General features: G+C 40.8%; 1 protein-coding gene across 1 annotated transcript in view; it reads right to left on the bottom strand.

Moving 5' to 3' along the window:
* The window catches only part of LOC129095301 (calcium-binding protein 8-like), a 60525-nt gene extending 55650 nt beyond the window's left edge, over window positions 1-4875 (bottom strand). Inside the window, exon 1 of the mRNA XM_054603699.1 lies at window positions 4667-4875. Coding sequence (XP_054459674.1) covers window positions 4667-4875 — 209 coding nt within the window. The remainder of the gene's footprint in view (window positions 1-4666) is intronic.
* Between the last annotated feature and the right edge of the window lie 18178 nt (window positions 4876-23053).

Raw genomic sequence — 23053 nt, 5'->3', positions numbered from 1 at the left:
GTTTTATTCCTTGCCTTTAAATGGACTGTAAGAAGTTATAGAATATTTAAAACCACATGTGTACATGAGACCAAAGCAGAATAAAAATTTGGACTAGTTTTAGAGGATAGTAACTCACTTTTTACACCACCTCGAGGCCACTAGACAATCTGAAATCCTGTTGTACAACACAGGAACAACAACTCATGCCACCCGCTACCTGATCAGTACATCCTGCCTGATTGGCACTGCACATGTGCAATCTAGTACTACACACCTGTGGTTAAACACTCTTCCCTTATAATGCTACATTGTGCACAAAAAACGCGTTGAAATGAGCAGCAAGAGGAGACCTTGTTAATGTTAGCTGTTAATAACGGAGCTGCTAACGTTGGAGGTTGCATTGAGTTGCATCATGATGCGTTGAAGCTCTATTCAGTAAAAATGAGTATTGGGAAAAGGTAAATTATGACGCTATCATGATGTGTTCCAATATAATCTGTTAAATTTTGTTTTTGGTAATACATTTGAATAAATACAGGTGTTTGAAGGAAATGTTTAGCAGTATGAAAAATAAATTAGAGAGATGGAACTATGACCTGTGTAACGTCCTAACACTAGATCTAAGCGGTTTATAATACAGAATTAAGAATACAAATTTACATTATATCATCATAACTTTCAGTAAGTGAGTAAATCTGGATCCGGTGTCCTGCTCAAGTACACGTTGAACGTTGAACTGGCGTTGAACTGACAGACACATGGTTACTGATGGCTGCTCTAGCTGGGTTCAGACCTGAGGCATTTCTTCGCTGCGCCTTCTTCTGCTTTAAATTTAAACCTGAACATGTTCCCAGATTATAATCAACCTGTCACCGGTCTATTCATTTCTTAGAGCTGAGTAACTAGAAGAGACGGTTAAGTTCGCCAGCTGAGAAAAAAAGATGGCTGCAGATAAAAGGTAGAGTTCTGTAATTTGGTTCTTCAGCAAATACCTCTAGTGCATCTAGCAAACAATTAATAGCAGAGTTTTTACAATCTGCTATTATTTACAATTTTCCAGCATAACCACCAAAGTTTAATGCAAGTAGTTCCACCTGAGTAAAGGGGACAGGTGCGTTAAGGATTGATTCCACATAGAGACCTTTGTCAGATCTTAATACCAGATTACAGAAGTTATACATAGATACATGTCAACATATATTACTCTAAGACAGCACGCATAAACAAGTTTCTTTTTCTTATTTTTTGATTAAAGTCCCAAAAATGCATAAAGGATGGCCGCATACATTGCTGGATTTAATGACAATGCTTAGTTTCTGATGATGACCTACAGTCAGTTAGAAGAGAAGAAATAACACACCAAATATCAGTCCTACACCGTCATCCACACTCTCACACCAGAACATCCACTGCTGCAGTTATAGATTATAATCTTACAGTTTTGAATGCACAAATTCTTATTAGATTTGTACAGATCATCCGTCACTGTCAATATAAATCCTACACGTTGTACATACAGTATAGAGTCATTTTTAAATAAACATTGTTTTGATAATCACACAGTCTATTTCTGTGTAAATACATTGAGAGAGATGCAAAAAGACAGATTCCTTGAATGTGCATTCATAGTTGGACAATAAATGTGATTGATTTTCAAGGTCTCAGGAGTGTTTAAAAAGACACCTTCTGTTAGAAAACAGTACATTTATTAAAACCACAGGGCATACATAATCTTGCTCTCTTTTTAAAGTGTATTTCCAGTCCCCAGCAATAAAACTATTGGAAGGTAGCCGGTCAGTAGACTAAACTATTACTGCATCATTATAGTCCTTTTTAAGTCTTTCCAGGGCTGTTAAGGCTGGGTCACGGCAGAACTGAACCCAATTACAGCAGACACATAAATAAAAACCACCTCCACTAAAGTTGTATGCTTGCCTTTACAGGGAGAGCTGCTGTACTTGTACGGACACCTCAAGGATAAGACAAAGATGACACGACTAATCAAAACACTTTGACCTTGGAGGAAGAAGGCAGTAAGCCGTAATTACGCTGTTGCCATTAAAATGCTGTGTGTCCTCACAGAATGAGGCGGGAAGGCAGGATGAACTCGTTCCTCAACATGGAAGTGTGGTTAAAGGGCAGCTTTGGTATTTTTACTCCTGTTTGCCCATGTTTCTGTGCCTAAATGACGAAAAGGGACAACAATTTCTGAAATTGGTCCAGTATTGGGCGAAAGCGCTGCAGACGCTCATTGGCTGCAATGTCTGTTCTAGGCAATTTGGCACCGTCAATTTACATCCACCAAAAGAGCTTATTTTGGCCGCCAACTGGCTCCGATTGTTATCATAAGTGTCTGACAGCACAAGAGTCCCGCTAAAGGAGAAGTCTCATTTTGAAATCTCGTGAGATGACGTTTGCCGGAGGACAACATTATAAACGTGTAGCGGCCAGGCAGAGTTTTTTATGTTGTAGTACAGAGAGCGTAGCTTAGTGTTTTCTAAAGATTTTCAATGTCACAGCTAAAGACTATTTATAAAATGTGGATGAGGTCTTTAAATGCCATGGCCGCCCATTTTTACTTGAGTCAGAGAACACGGATAAGGAGCTCCAATAAATTGAAGAGCAGATGAGGGGAGAAAAAGAGGGTCAACAGGCAGAGGAAGCTGTTCAAGGGCAGAGGAAGATGATATTTTTCTCTAGCCTTGTCAAAGTATTTTTGGGGGCATAAACGTAACCAATCGTTTCACAACATTAACCACATGGCAATGTGCGTTTGTGCAAGCAAGATATGAGGCCGATGCATTTATGAAACTTTTCTTGCTTAAGGAACGTCGATACTCAACGTATCCAGTGGTTTCAACACATCATTCGATGATTTTTGTCAACAAGATACTATTTGTACACATTGATCGACTCTGTATTGATACTTTTCAACAGAATTTCATGTCATCGGTCCTGTGTGTGTCAAAACTCCCTCTCTCTCCTCTCTCTATATATGAAATGACTAATCAGCCCACGACCACACCAGATTACCACACCACCAGTTCTGAGTCTTGGCTATTGAAGAGTGCACAACCTGATGAAAAAGAGCACAGCTTCATTCAAAGCTCCCTGCATGACAAAGAAGCCAGATGGCAATTTCTCACAACAGACCAACAGCACAATGTCCAGTAAGCAGCAGGCAGATACTAAGGGAACACAAGCAGGACGCTGTGTACCCGCAGCAGACTCCCTGACAACAAAATCCACATTGGAAAGATGGCCGTGGCACTGGGATCTTTATTTATCAAATGCATGTTGAGAAGAGACACTGGTCCTGGTTTAAATACACCTAGTTATCAGCGGGATATCACTCCCCTTTTGAAGGTAAACTGACAAATTGGCATACCTTCCTAACTTGATGCACCAGATGGTCTGTCACACAGAACCGTCTGAAGAAGAATAAATTGCATTGCAAACTGTTGGAAAAAAAATACTTGGCAGGTGATAAGATCGATCCTCTGTCATTCAAACTCTTGCAGAAGCCAATCAGAAGAAGAGCGAGAACATGCTTTACAATCGAGAATTAGCAGAAAATCAATCAGTTTTCCCATTTCCCATCACTGCAACAGAAAAAACAACTGGTCTGAAAAACACCGTTAAAAACACAGCCAAGTTTTGGAGAATCCTCTAACTTTGGCTCAAGTCAGAAGTGAGGTATTCTGGTTACACTCTGTGTCGTTTCCGTGTAGTGAGGCAGCTTGGATCAAGCAGCACTTGAGGGGCAGACGGCATGACAAAGACCAGGACTCCGGTGGGACGAGAGGAGGTGGACTATGTGTTTACGTCATGATGCTTGGTGCTCAAACCAGTCAAACTTGATGGACAATGTTTTCCTCATGTTGAATTTTTTATGTGAAGATGTCAGCCATATTATCTGCCCGGAGAATTGTTTTTGTTGCTGCTGTTCACATTCCTTATGATGCAAATTCAAAAAATGAACTACAGGAATGTACTATCGTTTTTGTTTCGTTTTGTTTGTCATGCGTTTGATGTGTTACAAATGGGCTACAACTGAATTTCATTTTCCATCCCTGTGTTGCAAATTGACAATAAATGATCCCTGAATCCTTAAATCCTTGGTGTCGTCTGATAACTCTGTCCACCTGCATGGATCAGTGTAAACACAGTGAGCCTTCGACAATGCTCCACACTGCTGCAGCAAACACAAACAAAGAGATTCTAAATACCATGAGGGTAAAACAAAAAAAACAAAGCAGATGGATAAATTACCAACTGCTTTTGACCACCAAACCGTATCTGTTCCTATACGCGGTGTTAAATGACGGCAAGTTATAAAACGAACCAAATGCGTCCAAAAATCTGTCCCTGCAATGTTAATAATAGGGTGAAAATGATCATTATTCATGATTAAGACATGACTGAACCGTCTGTGAGAGCTATAGATGGTCTAATTACGTCTCAGTGCTGTGGACTGTGCAGCAGAGGCACACAGGGTGCTTGAAAAACGCAGCCAAGTGGGTGCAATTGGCATTTCACCAACCCATCGCCAAACGCACTCCAAAACTGAGGAAAAGAGACGGGGGCGTCCCGCAGAAGTGCCACCTCTCTGCACGCATGACCAGCTGCCGCCTGCAGCAACAGACTCTTTCTCTCCGTTCTCCTTCCCAATGCTGGTTCTTACCCACACTGGTGGCTGAACCCAGCAGGATCCTGCAGCACAAAAGGATCCCTCGCCGGACTCTCCATCACGTCTATCGTCCCGTCCCTCAGGTATGGGTTGCCCGGCAAGTCTCCGTTTACCTCTGAGTGTGTACCCGGCGACAGTGGAGGGGGCTGCATGCCAGAGGGATCAGCCGTGTGAGGATCGGGCTCTGTGACCTCCTCCTCCATCAGACTCTTAGATGCAGCGGTGTCTCCGGCAGCAGAAGCAGCAGCAGCAGTCTGTCGGTCCACAAACCACTGAGCCCGGCTGCCTCCACAGTTTGGGCTGGTCCCAGAGCAGCGGCATCGGTTCCCAGAAAACCCGTTGTTAATATTGGAGCACCGAGAGCAGCAGGTACAACAGCTCCTCTCATGCTCCACTCCTTGGCTCCTAGCTCACTCCCACCCTCCACTCCCCTCCCTCTCTCTCTCTCTCTCTCTGCTCTCTCACTCACTCTCCAGTGCAAACATTCCTCCACATGGGGAGACAGAGTGGAGGGCTCATTAGCGAGTCCCAATGACAGACTCAGCCGCCTGCAGCTGTGCTCACAAAACAGAGAGAGAGAGAAAGAGAAAGAGAAAGAGAGAGACAGGGAGTAGACAGAGAGACAAATAAGGAATGGCAGACCAACGGGAGCCCACAGGAGAGAAACGGACAGGGAGAAAGTAGGAAGACAAGGATGAGAGATAAACAGGAGGGGCTGCTGGTGATACAGCCTTTACATCCGCAGGTCAACACGGGGAGACCGAGACTGCACATCACACAGACAAGCGACACGTCTCCGGGAGAGCGCCACCGTGTGGCGCAAGCATTGCGCAACAAGAGGATGGGGATTAGGATGGTGGTGGTGGTGCTGATGCTGGTGCGGGGGCGGTCGGCATCCCGGCGGGGGTCCACGCTGAGAGCTCGGCTGAACCCCACTCTCCCTGTGAGATGCTCGTCATCTGTGCGACATGCAACAGCTGACAGGCGTTAGTGGGGTTTTTTGGGTTTTTTTTTTTAATGAAAAGTCATTCTGCTCCTTTTTCATGCTGTTCTATGAGTGAGCGCTTTAAGTTTTAAGATGCATACACAAGCTTATATATATATATATATATATATATATATATATATATATATATATATATATATATATATATATATGTCCCTGCAAACAGAACGTCGTGCTGGAGATGAGGGACAGGCCTATCTCGAGATGTATCTCACGCAGGTCAGCGTGGTCAATAATTCATTTAAACAAAAAAAAAAAACTTAATGAATCAGTCGATTTTGCTTCTGCAGTCTTGGATGAATCTCGTTACACAAAAAACACATCTAAATATGAATTCAGGCTATTTCCCCCTCACACATCCTCAGATAGTAGTGCACAGGTACTCTCACAGGTGATGACCGATCATCAACAGGTGCTTGTGTTTGGAGGGGGGGGCATTAAAAAAAAACCCATCAACAGGCTGTAATAATGAGCCTGATCATTTCCCATTGAAGGTAATGTATTGTCTCATTCCCCCAACTTAACCTATTTTGACAACAACCTGAAATCAATCATGTGTTGGTGGAAAGAAATATATTTTATTTTCAATTTTGGGATGTTTGCATTTTCATATTAAAACCAGACTCCAAAAGCAACAAACGTGTGTATCTAATAAGCTCTGATCTGTTTCTGTAGAAACACATGGTTTAGGGGGTACAGGTGATGACCGACCATCAACAGGCTGTAATAATGAGCCTGATCATTTCCCATTGAAGGTCATGTATTGTCTCATTCCCCCAACTTACCTCTGAGGGTGTTAATTGTCTGAAGGTGAAGTCCGTCTGCAGCTCACCGCGCATTCAATACAGTTGCACTTTTTTTCATTTTAATCTCTGATCCCCACGTCGTGTCCGGTTAAATTCACAGTCAGTCGAGTCTTGTCATTAAACAAATCCATGCATCAAAGTAAAAACAATCCATGGACTGGAGATCCGTGTGCCGAGCGTCGGTGTGATTGATGGAAAGAGACTCTGCGACCCAAATCAGTACGCAATCAAGCAGGAGAGCAGCGATTGGCTGCTTTTATTCTTGTTTGCATTAATAGGTTTATGTTTTTTTCGAACTGCTTTCATTGCTTTTCATTCATGCCTTAAATACCGACCAGAAGGACCCAAGATTGTATTATTCTAACAATTATTATTTCACATCGTCATATTTGTCTGAGTGTTCTCTTTGACTTATTTGCTCTCCATCTTCATACACCTTTTTCCCAACATAGTTTCTGGTATAACATCTTGACCAAACTCACAAGTAGCCTATGATTTATTTTCAAAATAGGAACACCTGATATTTAAGTGTTACAATAACCTATTTTGACAACAACCTGAAATCAATCATGTGTTGGTGGAAAGAAATATACTTTATTTTCAATTTTGGGATGTTTGCATTTTCATATTAAAACCAGACTCCAAAAGCAACAAATGTGTGTATCTAATAAGCTCTGATCTGTTTCTGTAGAAACACATGGTTTAGGGGGCAGAAAGCAAATAATTAAGCTTGAATTTAATTATTAGTTTTCTATAATGACTGCTGCGTTGATTTTAAGGTGACTATTGGTCTATTCCAGCTGGAAACGGTCTTATTCCCATGATTCATGCTCCAGTTCAGACCACAGTATACATCGACTGATATCCAGAGGCAGAACCAAGACCTGCGACTCCACAATGAAAGACTGAATGAATCGACAGTCTGCAGGTGTGTGTTTCTCTTACAGGATAAAGGAGGATGTTTGGGAACTGGTGACATTACTGTAAGTAATGAGTTATGTTCAGAATAGACCCAAGTCAAGAAAGGGACACATTACATTACAGTACATTACATTACATTACATTACATTACAGTCATTTAGAAGACGTTAAAGGGGTTATCCAAAGCGACATTTACAGGAAGCTGTATTCAACATAGGTATTCAAGAGAACTACTAGTCACCAGAAGTCATAAGGTGCATCTCCTTTCTTAAACAAGCATCTAAAAGCATAAACCAGAGCAAAAGTATAGTGAGAGGCAAATTACTACGAGTTTTTAAAAACAATAATTGTCAACAAGATTAATACGAATATAATAAGTGCTACAAACTACTACGAATAGGATAATTGCAATAAACTAATACAAATACAATGTTAGGACCAGCTTTATCAAAATACAATCAGTGAGATGCTGTTTAAACAAGGGTTAATTGCAGGATAGATGACTAAAATGTCCACTTTTAATTTAATGCAGTTACCACCAAGACATCTTTTGACCTGCTAATAAATCAATAAATCAACTCTTGCTTTTGAGCCATGCAATTCTTGGATATGACTGCTGATCAAAAAAATGTGTGACCAGAATATACCAAAACAAGAAGTCTTTAAATAGATCATTAGCCAGGATGTCATTTTTACAGATACGGTTATGAATGTGCACTGTCAATGTCATTTTAAATAGATTAAACATAATTAACTCAACGTTAAAATGAAGAATAAATAGTGGAACAGATTTTCTGCTAAATGGCTGTAAGAAGCCAGTGGTTGATTTCTCCTGAAGGCTACATGGCTGATGGCAGAGCACTTTCTGCACTCCCACTCTCTTTCTTTATTCCTATTCCTGTCACTTTAATCAAATGAATGCCTGTGTCTAACAGGGTATTGTACACATAACAGTGGTAATATAGATTTCAGGGTAATCGGCCCACCAGGAACGCTACAGCACAAAAAAAAGGCCCTGCCAAAATTGCAACCCACGTTTTTGCTGTCAAGGTTATAAAAAATATTATTCACATTTTAAGATATCTAGAAGGTTCTCAACCTGTGTGACTTTGTGTGAGTCAGCACGTAGGAGTCAGACACAGCAGCAACCGCCGAGGCTGAAAAATGAAACCGCCGAAGCGGAAGTGTTAAAAACTGCCGTTCCTCTAATGGCCAGTAGTGGCTGGCGCGACAAGCAAGGCAAATCCCAACCTTACAGCAGAAATAAACATGTTTACAGCCTGGTACAAAATAACTGCTTTAGTCTCTATTGCTAAGCCCTGTTAAATGTATATTAAAGCTTATAGCCACTTTGAGTGAAAGGTGGGTGCCTAATGCACTAATCAAAGAAGCTAATGGCATGACATTTCACTTTGAAGTTGTACCTATGTACATATGATTAACTAATTGATTGATTGATGGAACTGTGCCTCAGTTATTTACTGTACTATTTTATTTGTATAACGTTAAAGCACTAATTAGCAGGTTTTGTTTCTGTGCTCACCATACCTGGCTTGTTAGCTTAGCTCGTTGTGCTAAAAGACACTCAAAAGAGTCGGCTGTAAATCTTTTGCGGAAGGTGCATTACAAACATGCCGGTTTTTGGCTTGTCAAAATAAGAATTCCAATTAAAATCACAGTTATCAACAGGAATTATATAAAAAAGCTCCATTCTCTTGTCCAAATAAGGTCACATCTAGTGCAAAAAAAACAAGATGGTGGCCACCAGAGTCACCCACTTCACTTTGGCTCCTCTGAAACCAACAGGTGACATCACAGACACTACGTTCATATTTTAAACAGCCTATGAGTCAGACGTGGTTGTGACCGTTTTGTTATTGAGTAGTTTCAGACATGCCAGATATTCTGCATATCCAGTACTAGTAGTTTTCTACAAAATAAATACTGAATAGCTTTTATTGAGACAACACAAAGCCCATTGCACATCAAAACAGTGGCTCCCTGAGAGGGGGGTTTCTATAAGCTTTATTTTAACAGGAATGTCTCTTGAGGTCAGTGTACGAGTATCTGGATTCAATTTCATCATGGCCAAAATGAAGTCTATAAGCACTTCGCCTACATCACATACCACACAGATATAGCCTCGAAAACAGCACAGACAGTAAAATAGCTACTATACACACTGGATTCAAACCAAAAAAAGTCTGTGTCCAGTATGAATAGGAAGTAGAAGCCGCAGCTAGAACAGATCCTGCCTTGTAAAGCTGGTAATTTACAGTATGATGCAAGCAACGGAAAAGAGGAGAGAAATAAATGCTCCAGATAAACATTGTGTTGATGCTGTGAGACTTCAGTGCTTGGTATTCTGTAAACCAATTATCTGCAGCATTTTTCACTTACAGTTATATAAGGGTTACATTTTTATATTGTAGTGTACTGTGTAATCAGAGCATACAGTGGGAAAAAAAACATTCTGATTTTCTTGATTGTAGGTTCCAATCACCCAGGACTATTATTTACATGCAGGTTGATTTTGTCATCTATTATGAGTGCATGTTTGCAAAGAACAACCTGTAACTTTGTAACTTGGCTGTTTTTCAAAACATTTTCATTATTTTTTTAAATGCACTGTGATGCCAACATGCTATTGTTTGGTTTCACGCAGTGGTTGTGCAAAAATATATATTTAAGTTCTGTGGCTCTGAGTAAAACATGAGTAAAACATTAAAATCAGGATTGGTTTCTTTGTATATGGTTATAATGGCTGCTGTTATAGCATTATTATGTTGCCCACAAGAAATTATACTTAATAATGAATAATAGAAAATGTATATAACCATAGTTAAAGCTACTACAAAAAAAGTTTTATTTTGTGTTGATTTTGGCAGTCCCTGTGGACAAGAGCGGTAGTGTTTCTGAGCACCAGATTCCCTTTAGATAACCTCTCATTTTACTGCAGCAGGGGTCTGACAGTCTGCCCTGCTAAGTGCAGGTTCTGGTCTCCCGTGCCTCATTTCCCTCCAGCTGGTCCACTAATACGTCCTGGGTCTCCAACAGCGTTGAGGCGGCTATGGCTCCCTGAGTTGGAGGTTCTGGCAAACCTGCCCGTTTTTTATTTATTTAGCTTGGGCTCTGACCCAGATGACATGGCACAGATGACAAGCATGAACAATAACTGTATAGAGATCCAATCATTTTGTTGATGGTCCTGTTTACTTATGTTGGTCATATAGAGGCATCAGTATTACATTGGGACTGTTTTATTAGCAGTTAAAAGTTCCTCACAGTAACAGAAACCCTGCGATAATAAAACTAAGGGGAACTTGGTAAATTATTACGAAAGTAATTTAGAGTAAGATCTTTGAAATAAATTGCAGTCCAAGCAGTTTTATCAGGTTTGGTATTTTTTGCAGAGAACACTGTGAGCTATTCTGATCTCTCCCTTTCATTAAGACTTCTACACACATGCAAACACGCACATACAGCACACGCCATGTGACACATATCCAATCTGTGCTCAGCTCCTTCACCAGTGCAGCCTTGGAGAGCTCATCACCATGAGCTGTGTTGAACATGCACGTGTGAGTGTGACTGAGAGTCTATGTGTGTGTGTGTGTGTGTGTGTGTGTGTGTGTGTGTGTGTGTGTGTGTGTGTGTGTGTGTGTGTGTGTGTGTGTGTGTGTGTGTGTGTGTGTGTGTGTGTGTGTGTTCCTGATGGATTGAGTCACAGTGTCTCTGTGTTCCTGCTGTGGCCTCATCTAACTTTTTCAAAAGAGACTCTAGTGAGTCAATAGGTCTGTTCTGGATTTGGTGCAATGACATGAAAGTCGTCATGGACACCAGCCTGACAGCTGCTGAGGACCGCAGAGCTTCTGGCTGCTAATTATCTTTGGAGGGGACAAAACTGAACCAGCAACACTGTAATGCACACACATAGTGAACATTAAATTATTATTGACAAAGCTGTGATCTTGGCTTTCTGCGCTCACTGGAATGAATATAAGTAAGCCATAAAGGCAAAGTTTGTAAAAAAAGAAATATCTGTTTGCCAATAGAAATCCTGAAAATGTATTTATTTGCCTGAGTTGACAATATCATGTTATCCTTTGCCAAGGTTAACATAAAACTATAATGGCATGGTGATTATACAAAAAATCACACCAGCTATAACGCCAATTCATGCAAGAGGTGGCCCCTGCCCCCCTACTTCTGGTGCCCTTACTTGGAAATCACCCATCTTCAAACACTACCTATATTTGAATCTCAACTACACACCTGTAAAGCTTCATGGCTGCATCTGGCACGATTACAATCTATTACTATCTATTTGGCAACAAAATCTGACAGACAGAAATATAAACATCTGGCAAAGTCCTTAAAAACTGCGCCTCTGGTAGTTCCCCCTACAGTATGTGTCCCCAGGACCACATTTAGCCACGATGACACATACAAGCACACTCACAAGGTGAAAACAATGTCACTGTTGTAGCTGGTAAACAGAACCAAGTCCACATCATAAGCAATTTTGGGTCCTAAGAAGTTGGTTATAGATCGAACTTAAATGTCCGTTAAATGTGGTTCAACAACGTTACCATATCACTTTATTCCAATTCAAGTTCACAGAGGCTTCAGGCTTTCCCAGCATGCATTGACAAAAGGCAGGGAATACCCAAGAAAAGTAGCTGGTCCATCTCACACAGACAGTCCAACACCTTTACACTAAGATTTACACCTACAGGCAGTTAAGAGTGTTCAGTGTCAGTTTCCTACCCTAGTGCATAGACAAAGAAGTATTTATCACCAATCGTACTAAACTGAGAAAACCAATACATATAACAGAAACCACTAAATGTTCAGCACCAGGCATTTTGTCTGTCCAGATTCAAAGTCTATTGCATGCCTCAAGAAGAAAACTATTTTTATTTGTCGAATTTAAAGCAAGCATTAAAGATGGAAGAAAACCTTCAGCGGCTAAATCTTCTTTACTTCAGGTAGTGTCTCAGATGATGGTATTTACTTGTCGACAGAAACACAGTCCTCACACGTTGAGCTCTAGATACAAACTGCCTTGGCTTGTTTTTCAAAGCCAGATGATAAGATGTACTCAACACTGCAGCAGCTTCAAGAAACAAAAGGTCTCCTCAGGCTGTCAAGCATCAGCCATAGCTGATCCTGCTGGTTCAGTAGCCCATGGCAATGACATAAAAAGGAACTTCTTCCTCACTTTAGTCTAAATAGTTCTTATTTTCTATTATGAGAATGTTTCTTCTTATAATCTGCTAAACACTAAGAGCAGCAGAACAAACCAAGGGGGCTCAGCTGGGCAGACAGAAAGACAAATGACAGAAATGAGCTGCACGACTAAAATAACAAATTCTGGTTTGCATCATTTTTGCATGGATCTAAATTCTAGGAGTATTCTATCATACTTTTTATAAGTTGGTCTTGTTATATGAACTGGGCTTGTTCCTCTGTAAAAACACAGAATTTTCTCTCATTTCAACTTCCTGTCCGTTCTTTGAACTCTTTTTGAAAGGTTTCTCCCTTTTTTACGGGTTTTTTGCCGTGCAGCGGTTGCGATGCAAAGTGGGAAGATTGCAAATACAAAAGACAAATACAAAAGCCTGAGATGACAATTGTGGATCTTTAAATACCGATGAGACATTGTAACATACTGTACTATCCACCTGCAGGCAACATATCTTCACCCACTTACACCTAACCGACTGAGGATAGAGAAACAATGACTAAAGTAGAAAAGCATTGCAACCATTGTGCATATTTTTGCAAAACAACAAATTTCCCCATATCTGAGCCCCAGAGGTCATCCACTGACACATATACACACAAATACACATACAACAGCTGGAAGAAATGCGACGAATACTCCTCCTATGTTGAATTGCTCTGCCTACAGAAGTGGTGTTTTCCTAGACTGACTATAGCCTTTCAACATGTTTGCAAAAGCTGAGCCTGTGTCTAGCAGAAAATGTCAGCGACTGCATCTGTATGCTGCAACAATCACCAGCCCGGCTTTAATATTTCAGAGGATGTTAGGGACCGTATCTTAGATAGCTCCGGCTGCTGACGCTATCAGGAGGCTTTACTATATTGACATTTCCTTTTCTTTCTTCACGGCCGGTGAATTGAATCACTCAATCCCTCTCTGCTCTCCTGCATTTGTTCAGTTGTATTTCTGCCATGCTGGCTGCTCGCAGATGCAGAGCATACAGTTGGCACGCTTTCTCCGGACAGCGAGCCAATGTGAGTCATCTGTGCTCTGTGACTGGTCATGTGGTTAACGCTGAGTCCATGTGCAGAGACAAAGCTTCACACACTGACGGCTATACGCACACAAAAGCTCTCATATCACTGTGGCAGTCTTTGCATTTCACAGAATAATTTTAGCCAACAATTATAACTTTAATACAATAATAAAAGAGAGCGTGACAAATGATACGCTGATGGCCCCAGGAGGAAATAAATGACTAAATCTTGAAGCAGTGCTACACATGTAAGAAACAACGCTTAATTAGTGGCATTAAATTAAACTATATCTAGTATTTTATTCTTTAAATAAACACCATTTTTTTTTTACAACATGTACATATAATTGTCAAATATCTGTGTCTATTGTATATTGTATGATAATATATATATATATATATATATATATATATATATATATATATATATATATTTATATATGTATATGTATATATACATATATATACAGCGGGTAAAATAAGTATTGAACACGTCACCATTTTTCTCAGTAAATATATTTCTAAAGGTACTATTGACATGAAATGTTCACCAGGTGTCGGTAACAACCCAAGTAATCCATACATACAAAGAAGACCAAACAAATAAAATGGAATGACACAGGGAAAAAGTATTGAACACATGAAGAAAGGGAGGTGCAAAAAGGCATGGAAAACCAAGACACCATCTGAAATCTATCAGTAATGAGAAAGCAATCCTGCCCCTTGTCAGTGCAAATTAACATCAGCTGGTTCAGTCCCAACTGATGGCCTATAAAAAGGTGTCTCATTACCAAGGTGTCACACAAGAAACATCTCATGATGGGTAAAAGCAAAGAGCTCTCTCAAGACCTTCGCAACCTTATTGCTACAAAACATACTGATGGCATTGGTTACAGAAGGATTTCTAAACTTCTGAATGTTCCAGTGAGCACTGTTGGGGCCATAATCTGGAAGTGGAAAGAACATCATTCCACCATAAACCGGCCACGACCAGGTGCTCCTCGCAAGATTTCTGACAGAGGAGTGAAAATAATTATCAGAAGAGTTGTCCAAGAGCCAAGGACCACTTGTGGAGAGCTTCAGAAAGACCTGGAATTATCTGATACAATTGTTTCACAGAAAACAATAAGTAATGCACTCAACCGCCGTGGCCTGTATGCACGCTCACCACGCAAGACTCCATTGCTGAAGAAAAAGCATGTTGAAGCTCGTTTAAAGTTTGCTGCCTGTAGACAAGCCTGTGAAACACTGGGAGAATATAGTCTGGTCAGATGAGACCAAAATTGAACTCTTTGGATGCCATAATACACACCATGTTTGGAGGTCAAATGGCACTGCACATCACCCCAAAAACACCAGACCAACAGTGAAGTTTGGAGGTGGAACATCATGGTGTGGGGCTGTTTTTCAGCATACGGCACTGGCAAACTTAATATAATTGAAGGAAGGATGAATGGAAAAATGTACCGAGACATTCTTGATAAAAATCTGCTGCCATCTAGCAGGATGATGAAGATGAAACGAGGGTGGACATTTCAGCAAGACAATGACCCCAAACACACGGCCAAGGAAACTCTCAATTGGTTTCAGAGAAAGAAAATAAAGCTGCTAGAATGGCCCAGCCAATCACCTGACTTGAATCCAATAGAAAATCTATGGAAAGAACTAAAGATCAGAGTTCATAGAAGAGGCCCACGGAACCTTCAAGATCTGAAGACTGTTTGTGTGGAAGAATGGGCCAAAATCACACCTGAGCAACGCATGAGACTAGTTTCTCCATACAGGAGGCGTCTTGAAGCTGTCACTACCAACAAAGGCTTTTGTACCAAGTATTAAATAAATTTCAGTAAGCGTGTTCAATACTTTTTCCCTGTGTCATTCCATTTTATTACACAAAACTTAATTTCTGAATGTATTTGTTTGGTCTTCTTTGTTTGTATGGATTACTTGGGTTGTTACCGACATCTGGTGAACATTTCATGTCAATAGCACCTTTAGAAATATATTTACTGAGAAAAATGGTGACGTGTTCAATACTTATTTTACCCGCTGTATATGTACAAACATTGATATACTTTTAGAGTTTTCTTGTATTTATATACAATAATACAGTAGTGCATGTGCATAACAGCTGAAGGTTTTAGTTTGTCATTGTTTTTAGCTGTATTTTGATTTGTGTCTGCACAATTAGAGCAAAACTTCTTGGCCAATAAAGCTGATTCTGAAAACAAAAATGTGATAAGCACCTTATTGATCGCAAAGGAAACTTCATCTGGAACAAATAAAAAGGATGCAGGTGAATTGGCAGCAGAGCCCACTGAGGATTAAAGAAAGACTCATTATGCTAACACGTTGCTCTTACTAGACTGAAATAAATGTCCTTTTGCTGACTAATGACTGTTTGCAGATCAACAAATGCTTTCTGTTTACAGATTTGCATGGTAATGAAAGAGGATTACATATAATACAGACATATCCATCACTGGCTGCTCACATTATGTGCAGACTTACTGATCAAAGATCCATATGTGTTGGCTCCTTTACCGATGACATTAATCAGTGTAATGTATATAACTTTTCTAAAGCACACATATCTGATCTAGACCAGGTTTTGTTCTGGACCAAAAGACGGATCTTATCGGTGCTGGTCTATGTTTTTGTTTTTCTCTTTATCCCACATAAATAGGCCTGTTTAAGCCCAGAGTGAGAGATGTGAGGATTTCCAGTTTGAATAAAACCTTCTGGGCTGCTGCCAATCCACACGGCAGAGCAAACACAGAGCTCATCATGTTTTACACAAGTTCAGGAGAAGGTTAGCAGGAATGCAGGTAATTCCCACATGGAGCGTTCTCTCATCAGCTCCCCCATCCATAGCATAATGTGATACTTATATAATCCTAATGTATTGCACAACAGCTGTACTCCTAATGCAATGAGGCGCAGCACAAGTATTAAAACATTACACAGCCGACCTGTTGCACATTTTAGCCTTCGCGGCTTCAACAATCACGTGTCAAATTTCAGTAGGTTATGCATATTCAGCGCTCACATCTCTCAGCCTTTGCATAGCCCATTGTGACGTCTTTATTTTGTTATTTTAAGGAATTGATCTGCAGAGTGTGTATCAGCACTAAAGCCCAGCTTTTTGCTTGGCAACCTGCCTGAAATCAATACATTCAATCCTGTACAGAAGGCTGTGTGCCAAACCACAAGCAGCAGGAAAAATAAATGTCAGAGGTAAATAAGCTTCACTTCACATTACTTTATTTTCCAATATAACGGTATTTTGAGCATGTTGGACTGCTAGGAGAACACAGAACCCACTGTTGGGACTACAAATCCCATCTGGCCTGGGTGGGATCCCCATGAGAAGCTGGAGGACGTGACTGGGAAAAGGGAAAGGAAAGTCTTCGCTACTCTGCTTAGCCTGCTGCCACTTCTACGTGGATCAGTTACAGAACTAAACAAATGAAAGGATGGATGTCTTTGTGTTTGCTCGCAAAGTTCTGCACTAGTAGGAAGAAATAGAATCTGGTATAGGATCACTACACCTGGACAGGTACTGCTGGATACATGCTGCTACATACAAGTGTTTTAACAAATGAACCTTTAACGATGGTTTTTGCTCCTTGTGGGCAGGAGAAAGCTATTGTTATGGTGACCGTGTTAGGGAACAGTTGCCTATTTATGTCCAGCAAAGACATTAGCATTCACTTGAGGTTGTTTCTGTCCATCTGATGAATGTGACTGCAGTATTCACTCTCCTTTTATCTCTGGTTTGGTCGAGAGAAAAATATCTTGCTCTTTATCAGCTAAATGCTCCACTGTGTTCACCGCCTGGTCCATTACTTTAGTCGGTCTTCTTTTGGTGCTGGGAATACACTGTACAGTGTGTAATCAGAGGTGTTGCTGGCGAAAGGGTTGATGAAAACGATGGGACTGCGAGTAGCATACAGTAAATGTGCTGTATAACCATAACAATGAGCTAAATGTGGGGAGAATCATCCGAAGGTTCATAACTACAGAAATACATGTTCACATATCGTGTTTTCTCAGTGGGGTAAGGTAGTTACGAGGAGCACTAGTGGACACATTTATGATGGGCCCTGGTGCGCGCTAGTTAGTTACTAGATACTACACACGCACAAACGTATTGTCTCGTCACATGATCAAATAGAGACTTCACATCAAAATACATCATCATTGCATATCTGTATAATAAATAAAAAATTAGAAGATAAGTTACTGTGATGAATCAGTCTTATTGAACACTTGTGCCACTATAAGACCTATATAAGTAAACAATTGCCAAGAATGTTGGCTATTTCTTTATAGGTATTCTTAATGCTTGCCGTCTCCTCCTACAGCCAGGAGCAGAGCTTTGCCTCACTGATCCGCTGATCCCTGCTGGGAGCCAACACCACACTGCTGGAGACCCAGGCCCAATTGTTGGGCTTACTGGAGGGAAGGAGGGCACAAGAAAATATCAGATCTAGCTGCAGCAAAAGAGAGGTTTTCTAAAGAGAGTCTGGTGCACAGAAAGACTACCACTCTCATCCACAGGAATCGCAAAAATCAACACAAAATGAAAGTTCCTTGTATTAACTTTAAGTTATTTGAACACAGGTGTATCACAAAGGTGGCAATCTGCATCACTCCAAGCTGTTCTCACAGACGTACATGAAATGACCATGACACATTATGTGGTGGTGAAATGTTATGTGTTAAAGTACGTGTCCGCTTAATGAAGACAATGCCAATAGAGAGGCAATTAGGATTCAACTAATTAGACTATTTATGGAGGGGAGATTAGTCAAACAAATGCAGGACTCAACCAGGAGACTTGTTTTCATATCCAAAAGTGTTGTTGAGTTATTGTCAAGTAACGTTACTGACGTTTGCAAAGTGTGTACCTATTTTACTTAGTTTGTGTACTTTTAAGCCAAACCACAACAATTTTCCTACACCTAACTTCGAGATTTTGTTGCCTGAATCTTTTTGGACGTCAAATTGTTCCCGTGGTGGCGGTACATCATTTCACACTTTACATGCGGTCATTTCAGGTATTTCTGTGAGTTCACGTCACTAAAGGGCCCGTTCCAAGCACAACTGATTGTTAGAGGACCTGCTCTCTCTATAAGCCGACCCCTCGACCCACGGCCTGCAATGTCTATACTTATGTCCCTGTTTTCATTTAAACTGATCAAAATCTATTTTCACAATGTACCACAAACACCAGACCAGGCTGGATCTTGACAACTGGTCAGTCATTTCACTTTGACTGACCAGCACCAGGAAACAGCTATGATCACTGATGTGCGGCTAAAAAACTGTTTGTATATATTGCCCACAACCTTCCATCAGTGGCAGCATGGGTCTCCACATGCACACTAACTGCTTAAAACAGTACTACACGAGAGGTTAAGTGCAGGAATCATCACACAACATGTGTAACAACACACAAGTGGCATCAACAGCTTTTCAGTTTCAGGGTCAATCTAAATAATCTCTCACCTCGAGCTGACTCAGGTGTCTCAGGTCTTTATTTCAGTCGGTGTGCGTGATGGATAATAATCAGCTCAGTGGGATTCAGCTCACACCCACCGTCTCGCCTGCTCACCTGCCTGCGGTGCATTCATCAATCAGAGCACTCCAGCCTCGACAGCGAGTCTCGGACGACAGGACATAAAGGTTACAGGAAAATATTCTCCACCTGACACCCAAAGATGATCTCTGAACACATGCTCTCTCTCTGTGGGGAACACTATCATCCCCAGATTTATTTTCACCCTTTATCTCATTTCAGGTTTATATTTCTCTCTCTTTCTCTGGAAATTTTCATTTCTTCAAACAAATGTGCTTCTGGACGAAAGATCCAACACGAACACTAAAGTTACATGCATTACTTCTCGTTTTAACGCTTTCTTCTGTTGGATATGGTAAATAAATCATAATCCAGAAAAGAGGCATAATCACATGCACATCACTTCTAACTGCAGGGCTATTGAAAGCCAACGTTTCTGTTGTTTATGTTAAACATGGTGATCAGTGCACAGGGGTTACTCCCCTGCTGAGCCTATTCATGACCAACAACTAGTAGCAAACAGCTGCTTAAAACAGGAGGCAAGGACCGAAGTTGATTGCATTTCAACGTGCTTGGTTGGGCATGTGTGGACATAAATAGCAGCGTCTAATGCAGACTGAATTAACTGCAACACTACCACAATGTTTCACGGCCCCTCTACACATTGACTTTATATAAGAAGTGGACGTAGTTTATGGACTGATATTTTGAAGGCTCAAGTTCGGCGTTTTGGCCGAATCCATCTTCGCTTTCTTTTTTTGCAACTATTGGACGAAAGTGATCTTATTCTGATGGCAGAGGAGTGGCATAGACAAGCCGTATAAAGCTCTGGTAAGGACGCGACCTGTCAATCACAAGGTAGAACCTCCCTAAAGCATACTCTGCTAAATGGAGCATCATTTACTAAATGAACATCATGCTGTATTGAAGAAGACTTGAAACTAGAGATTGAGACCATAAACTCATGTTTACAATGTTTACTGAGGTAATAAATCAAGAGAGAAGTAGAGTCATTTCCTCATAGACTTCTATATAATCTGACTTTTTATTGCATCCAGAGGAGTCGCCCCTGCTGGTCAGTAGAGAGAATGCACGTTTTAAGAAACTTCAGTATTGGCTTCACTCTTCACTCTGCTTCCTGCCTCACCATAAGGATGGGAAGGGTCGACTATGGTTTCCATTGGTCCGTTTTTTAATTTCTTTATACAAAGGAATCAAAAGTGAAAACATATCTTCTCTGTGCTCTGTCAGCACATGTTTCCTTTGCTATAGTGCATTCAAATGGCAACAACAGAACTCAGTCATCTAAACAACTAAGGTAACAACTCCTTTGACGTCACGTGATGAATATCCAAGGGTTATCATTTGCATTGGGTCTTATGATGCATGTGTTTTTATGTGTGCACATTTGAGTAGAGGACCTCATATTTTATCAGCTCAACATAAATGGATTCAGTTAAACTACCTGGCAGAAACAATTATCTGAATAAAACTGGGCGTCAAAAAAAGACAATACATACACAGAAGATAGTGAAGGCCTAAACCTTTAAAGTGATATCTTAATAGCTTCCGATGGTGCAAAGCTTTTTGTGCGAACTGTTACCCTTTATTCAACGAGTTGTGAAACAGACAATATGACAGCTAAGCCCGAGGAGAGAAGGAACGATCCAGGACACACAGCAGGCAATTAGCACATATCTCTCCTAATCTCTCCGCATTTCAGCACTCATTACCGAGACAGATTTTCTCTGATTCATCGCATCGCCGTGTGATTTACAGCAGTAAAGTCAGTTGTCAGGCGAGAATTCACTACGCCGTTAGAATGCAAATCTTCATTTGGAAAATGAAGCATCAAAATGCAAGGCGCCTGCCTCCGTTAGAAGGTAATTTGGTTAACGGAGTAATTTGGTTTAAAGAGCCGATTAGCATACAAGCTCCTCCAGGTTGCTCCCCACAGCATCTGTCTCGCTCAGAGGCAGGAAATGATGCCGCGGCCCAACAGCTCTCTGAGGGGGTTAAGGGTCAGTGTTGAGCCAGATGCATTTGGACCAGATGATAAGTGACACAAGTGAGTGAGCAAAATGCAGTGAGTGAACTGCAGCAACACAGGAGGTCAGGCGTGTTTGGTCTGTTGACGGAACATGTTACGTTACTGGCTTGTGATCAAAGCTGAGCTCCACTGATGCTTCAAGTGAAGTGAGAAGTGACCGAATCAATTAGCGTCTAGGACAAATATTATTCAAATATGGGGGAATAAGGAATTCAACTGGAATGATCAAATTAAGTAGTAATATGGAGGTATAAAATACAATTATAAAACAAAACAAAGTAAAGTAAAGTAAAGTAAAATAAACAACAGGGTGCCTCATCCACTGCATCTCATTTTGCAGCGTTCATTGAAACAATGACCAATAAACCCATATGTCTCTGGACAAGGGTGTCCATTGTGCTCTAATTTGTTTTCGGGTCTGTTGATGTCATTTTCAACAATTTCCTCTTTGGCAGAGGCAGCTTAACATTTGGCTCTCGCTCCGCTCAAATCTGTTGCTTTGACACAGTGCCGACAAGCTCATCCGTGCACGTCTCAGTGCATTCTGACAGGAGGAGAGGCCACACTCATTCACACAGGCATCACAACGTACAGACACAGCCATACACACACATGGGTACGGACAGCTTGTTTAGTTTATAGGTCATGATTTTCAGACCTTCTAGAATACGGACACTGATTTCACACAGGCAAGTGCAGATCAAACACACACACACACACACACACACACACACACACACACACACACACACACACACACACACACACACACACACACACACACACACACACACACACACACACACACACGCAAACAGTGCATCCAGTTTTGTGGTCACATTCAGCAGAAACAGTTTTTTCCTCTGCTGGATTTAGAAACATGATTCTAGTGACACTTTTGACATTTTATATGAGTATAAGTTCATCCTTATTGAAAATGTTAGATGCCTCGTCTATGGTTTCGCAGACATCACGGCAGTTTGCATGAGAAAGGTGGTTTGTCTTCAGATTGGAACGCTGGTTTGTTTTAATTTCTTCTTTTTGTCTCTTTCATGTTGTTTTTAACTTTTTGCCGTTTTGTTTTTTAAGTCTGTTATTTGTACTTTTATCTGTGAGACTTTTATTACACTGTACTGGCCAGGGCTCCATTAGATAAGAAGTGAAGAAGTGAAGAAACTACATTGCAAAGCGTTTTGAATGAACTGAAGCCTTTTAAGTCTCCATCTGTCGCTGTTTGGGCACAGCCAAGTGTGTGTTTTAGATTCACATATGTTTGAGCTAAATGTTTATTAAGAAGGTTTGGGATCTAGTTCTTGAGGTGTAGGATTTAAAAACAGATAATTAATAATAATTTTTGCCTTCAGCAATGTTCCTGTGATACATACTTGCATGAACAGAATTACTAAAAATGACAGAAGGCAACGACAGCTGATGTTATACCCTCCTCTCTCCTCCTCTCTCCTCCTCTCTCCTCCTCTCTCCTCCTCTCTCAGCCCTCCTACAAAGCATGCACGCTCTCTGTTAAAAACAACTACTTTCATCTTTTCTGTTTCAGTTGGTCTCTATTATTAATTATTTGTCTCTCTGGTGTTACAGGAGGATCGCTGGAGGATGATAGAAAACAAATTTCTCATTCAAAAATCATCACTGCATGCATTGGCATACTGAAAAATTCATCTAACACTTCTGGGGACCGTGGTGGGTGCCCAGGAAAATGTGTGGATGATAAAGCCTTTTCTTCTGTGAGA

The sequence above is a fragment of the Anoplopoma fimbria genome, chromosome 1, assembly GCF_027596085.1.
Source record: "Anoplopoma fimbria isolate UVic2021 breed Golden Eagle Sablefish chromosome 1, Afim_UVic_2022, whole genome shotgun sequence".
NCBI classification, from domain to species: Eukaryota; Metazoa; Chordata; class Actinopteri; order Perciformes; family Anoplopomatidae; genus Anoplopoma; species Anoplopoma fimbria.
The sequence above is the reverse complement of the archived record's forward strand: the minus strand, read 5'-3'. Positions and strand labels throughout refer to the sequence as shown.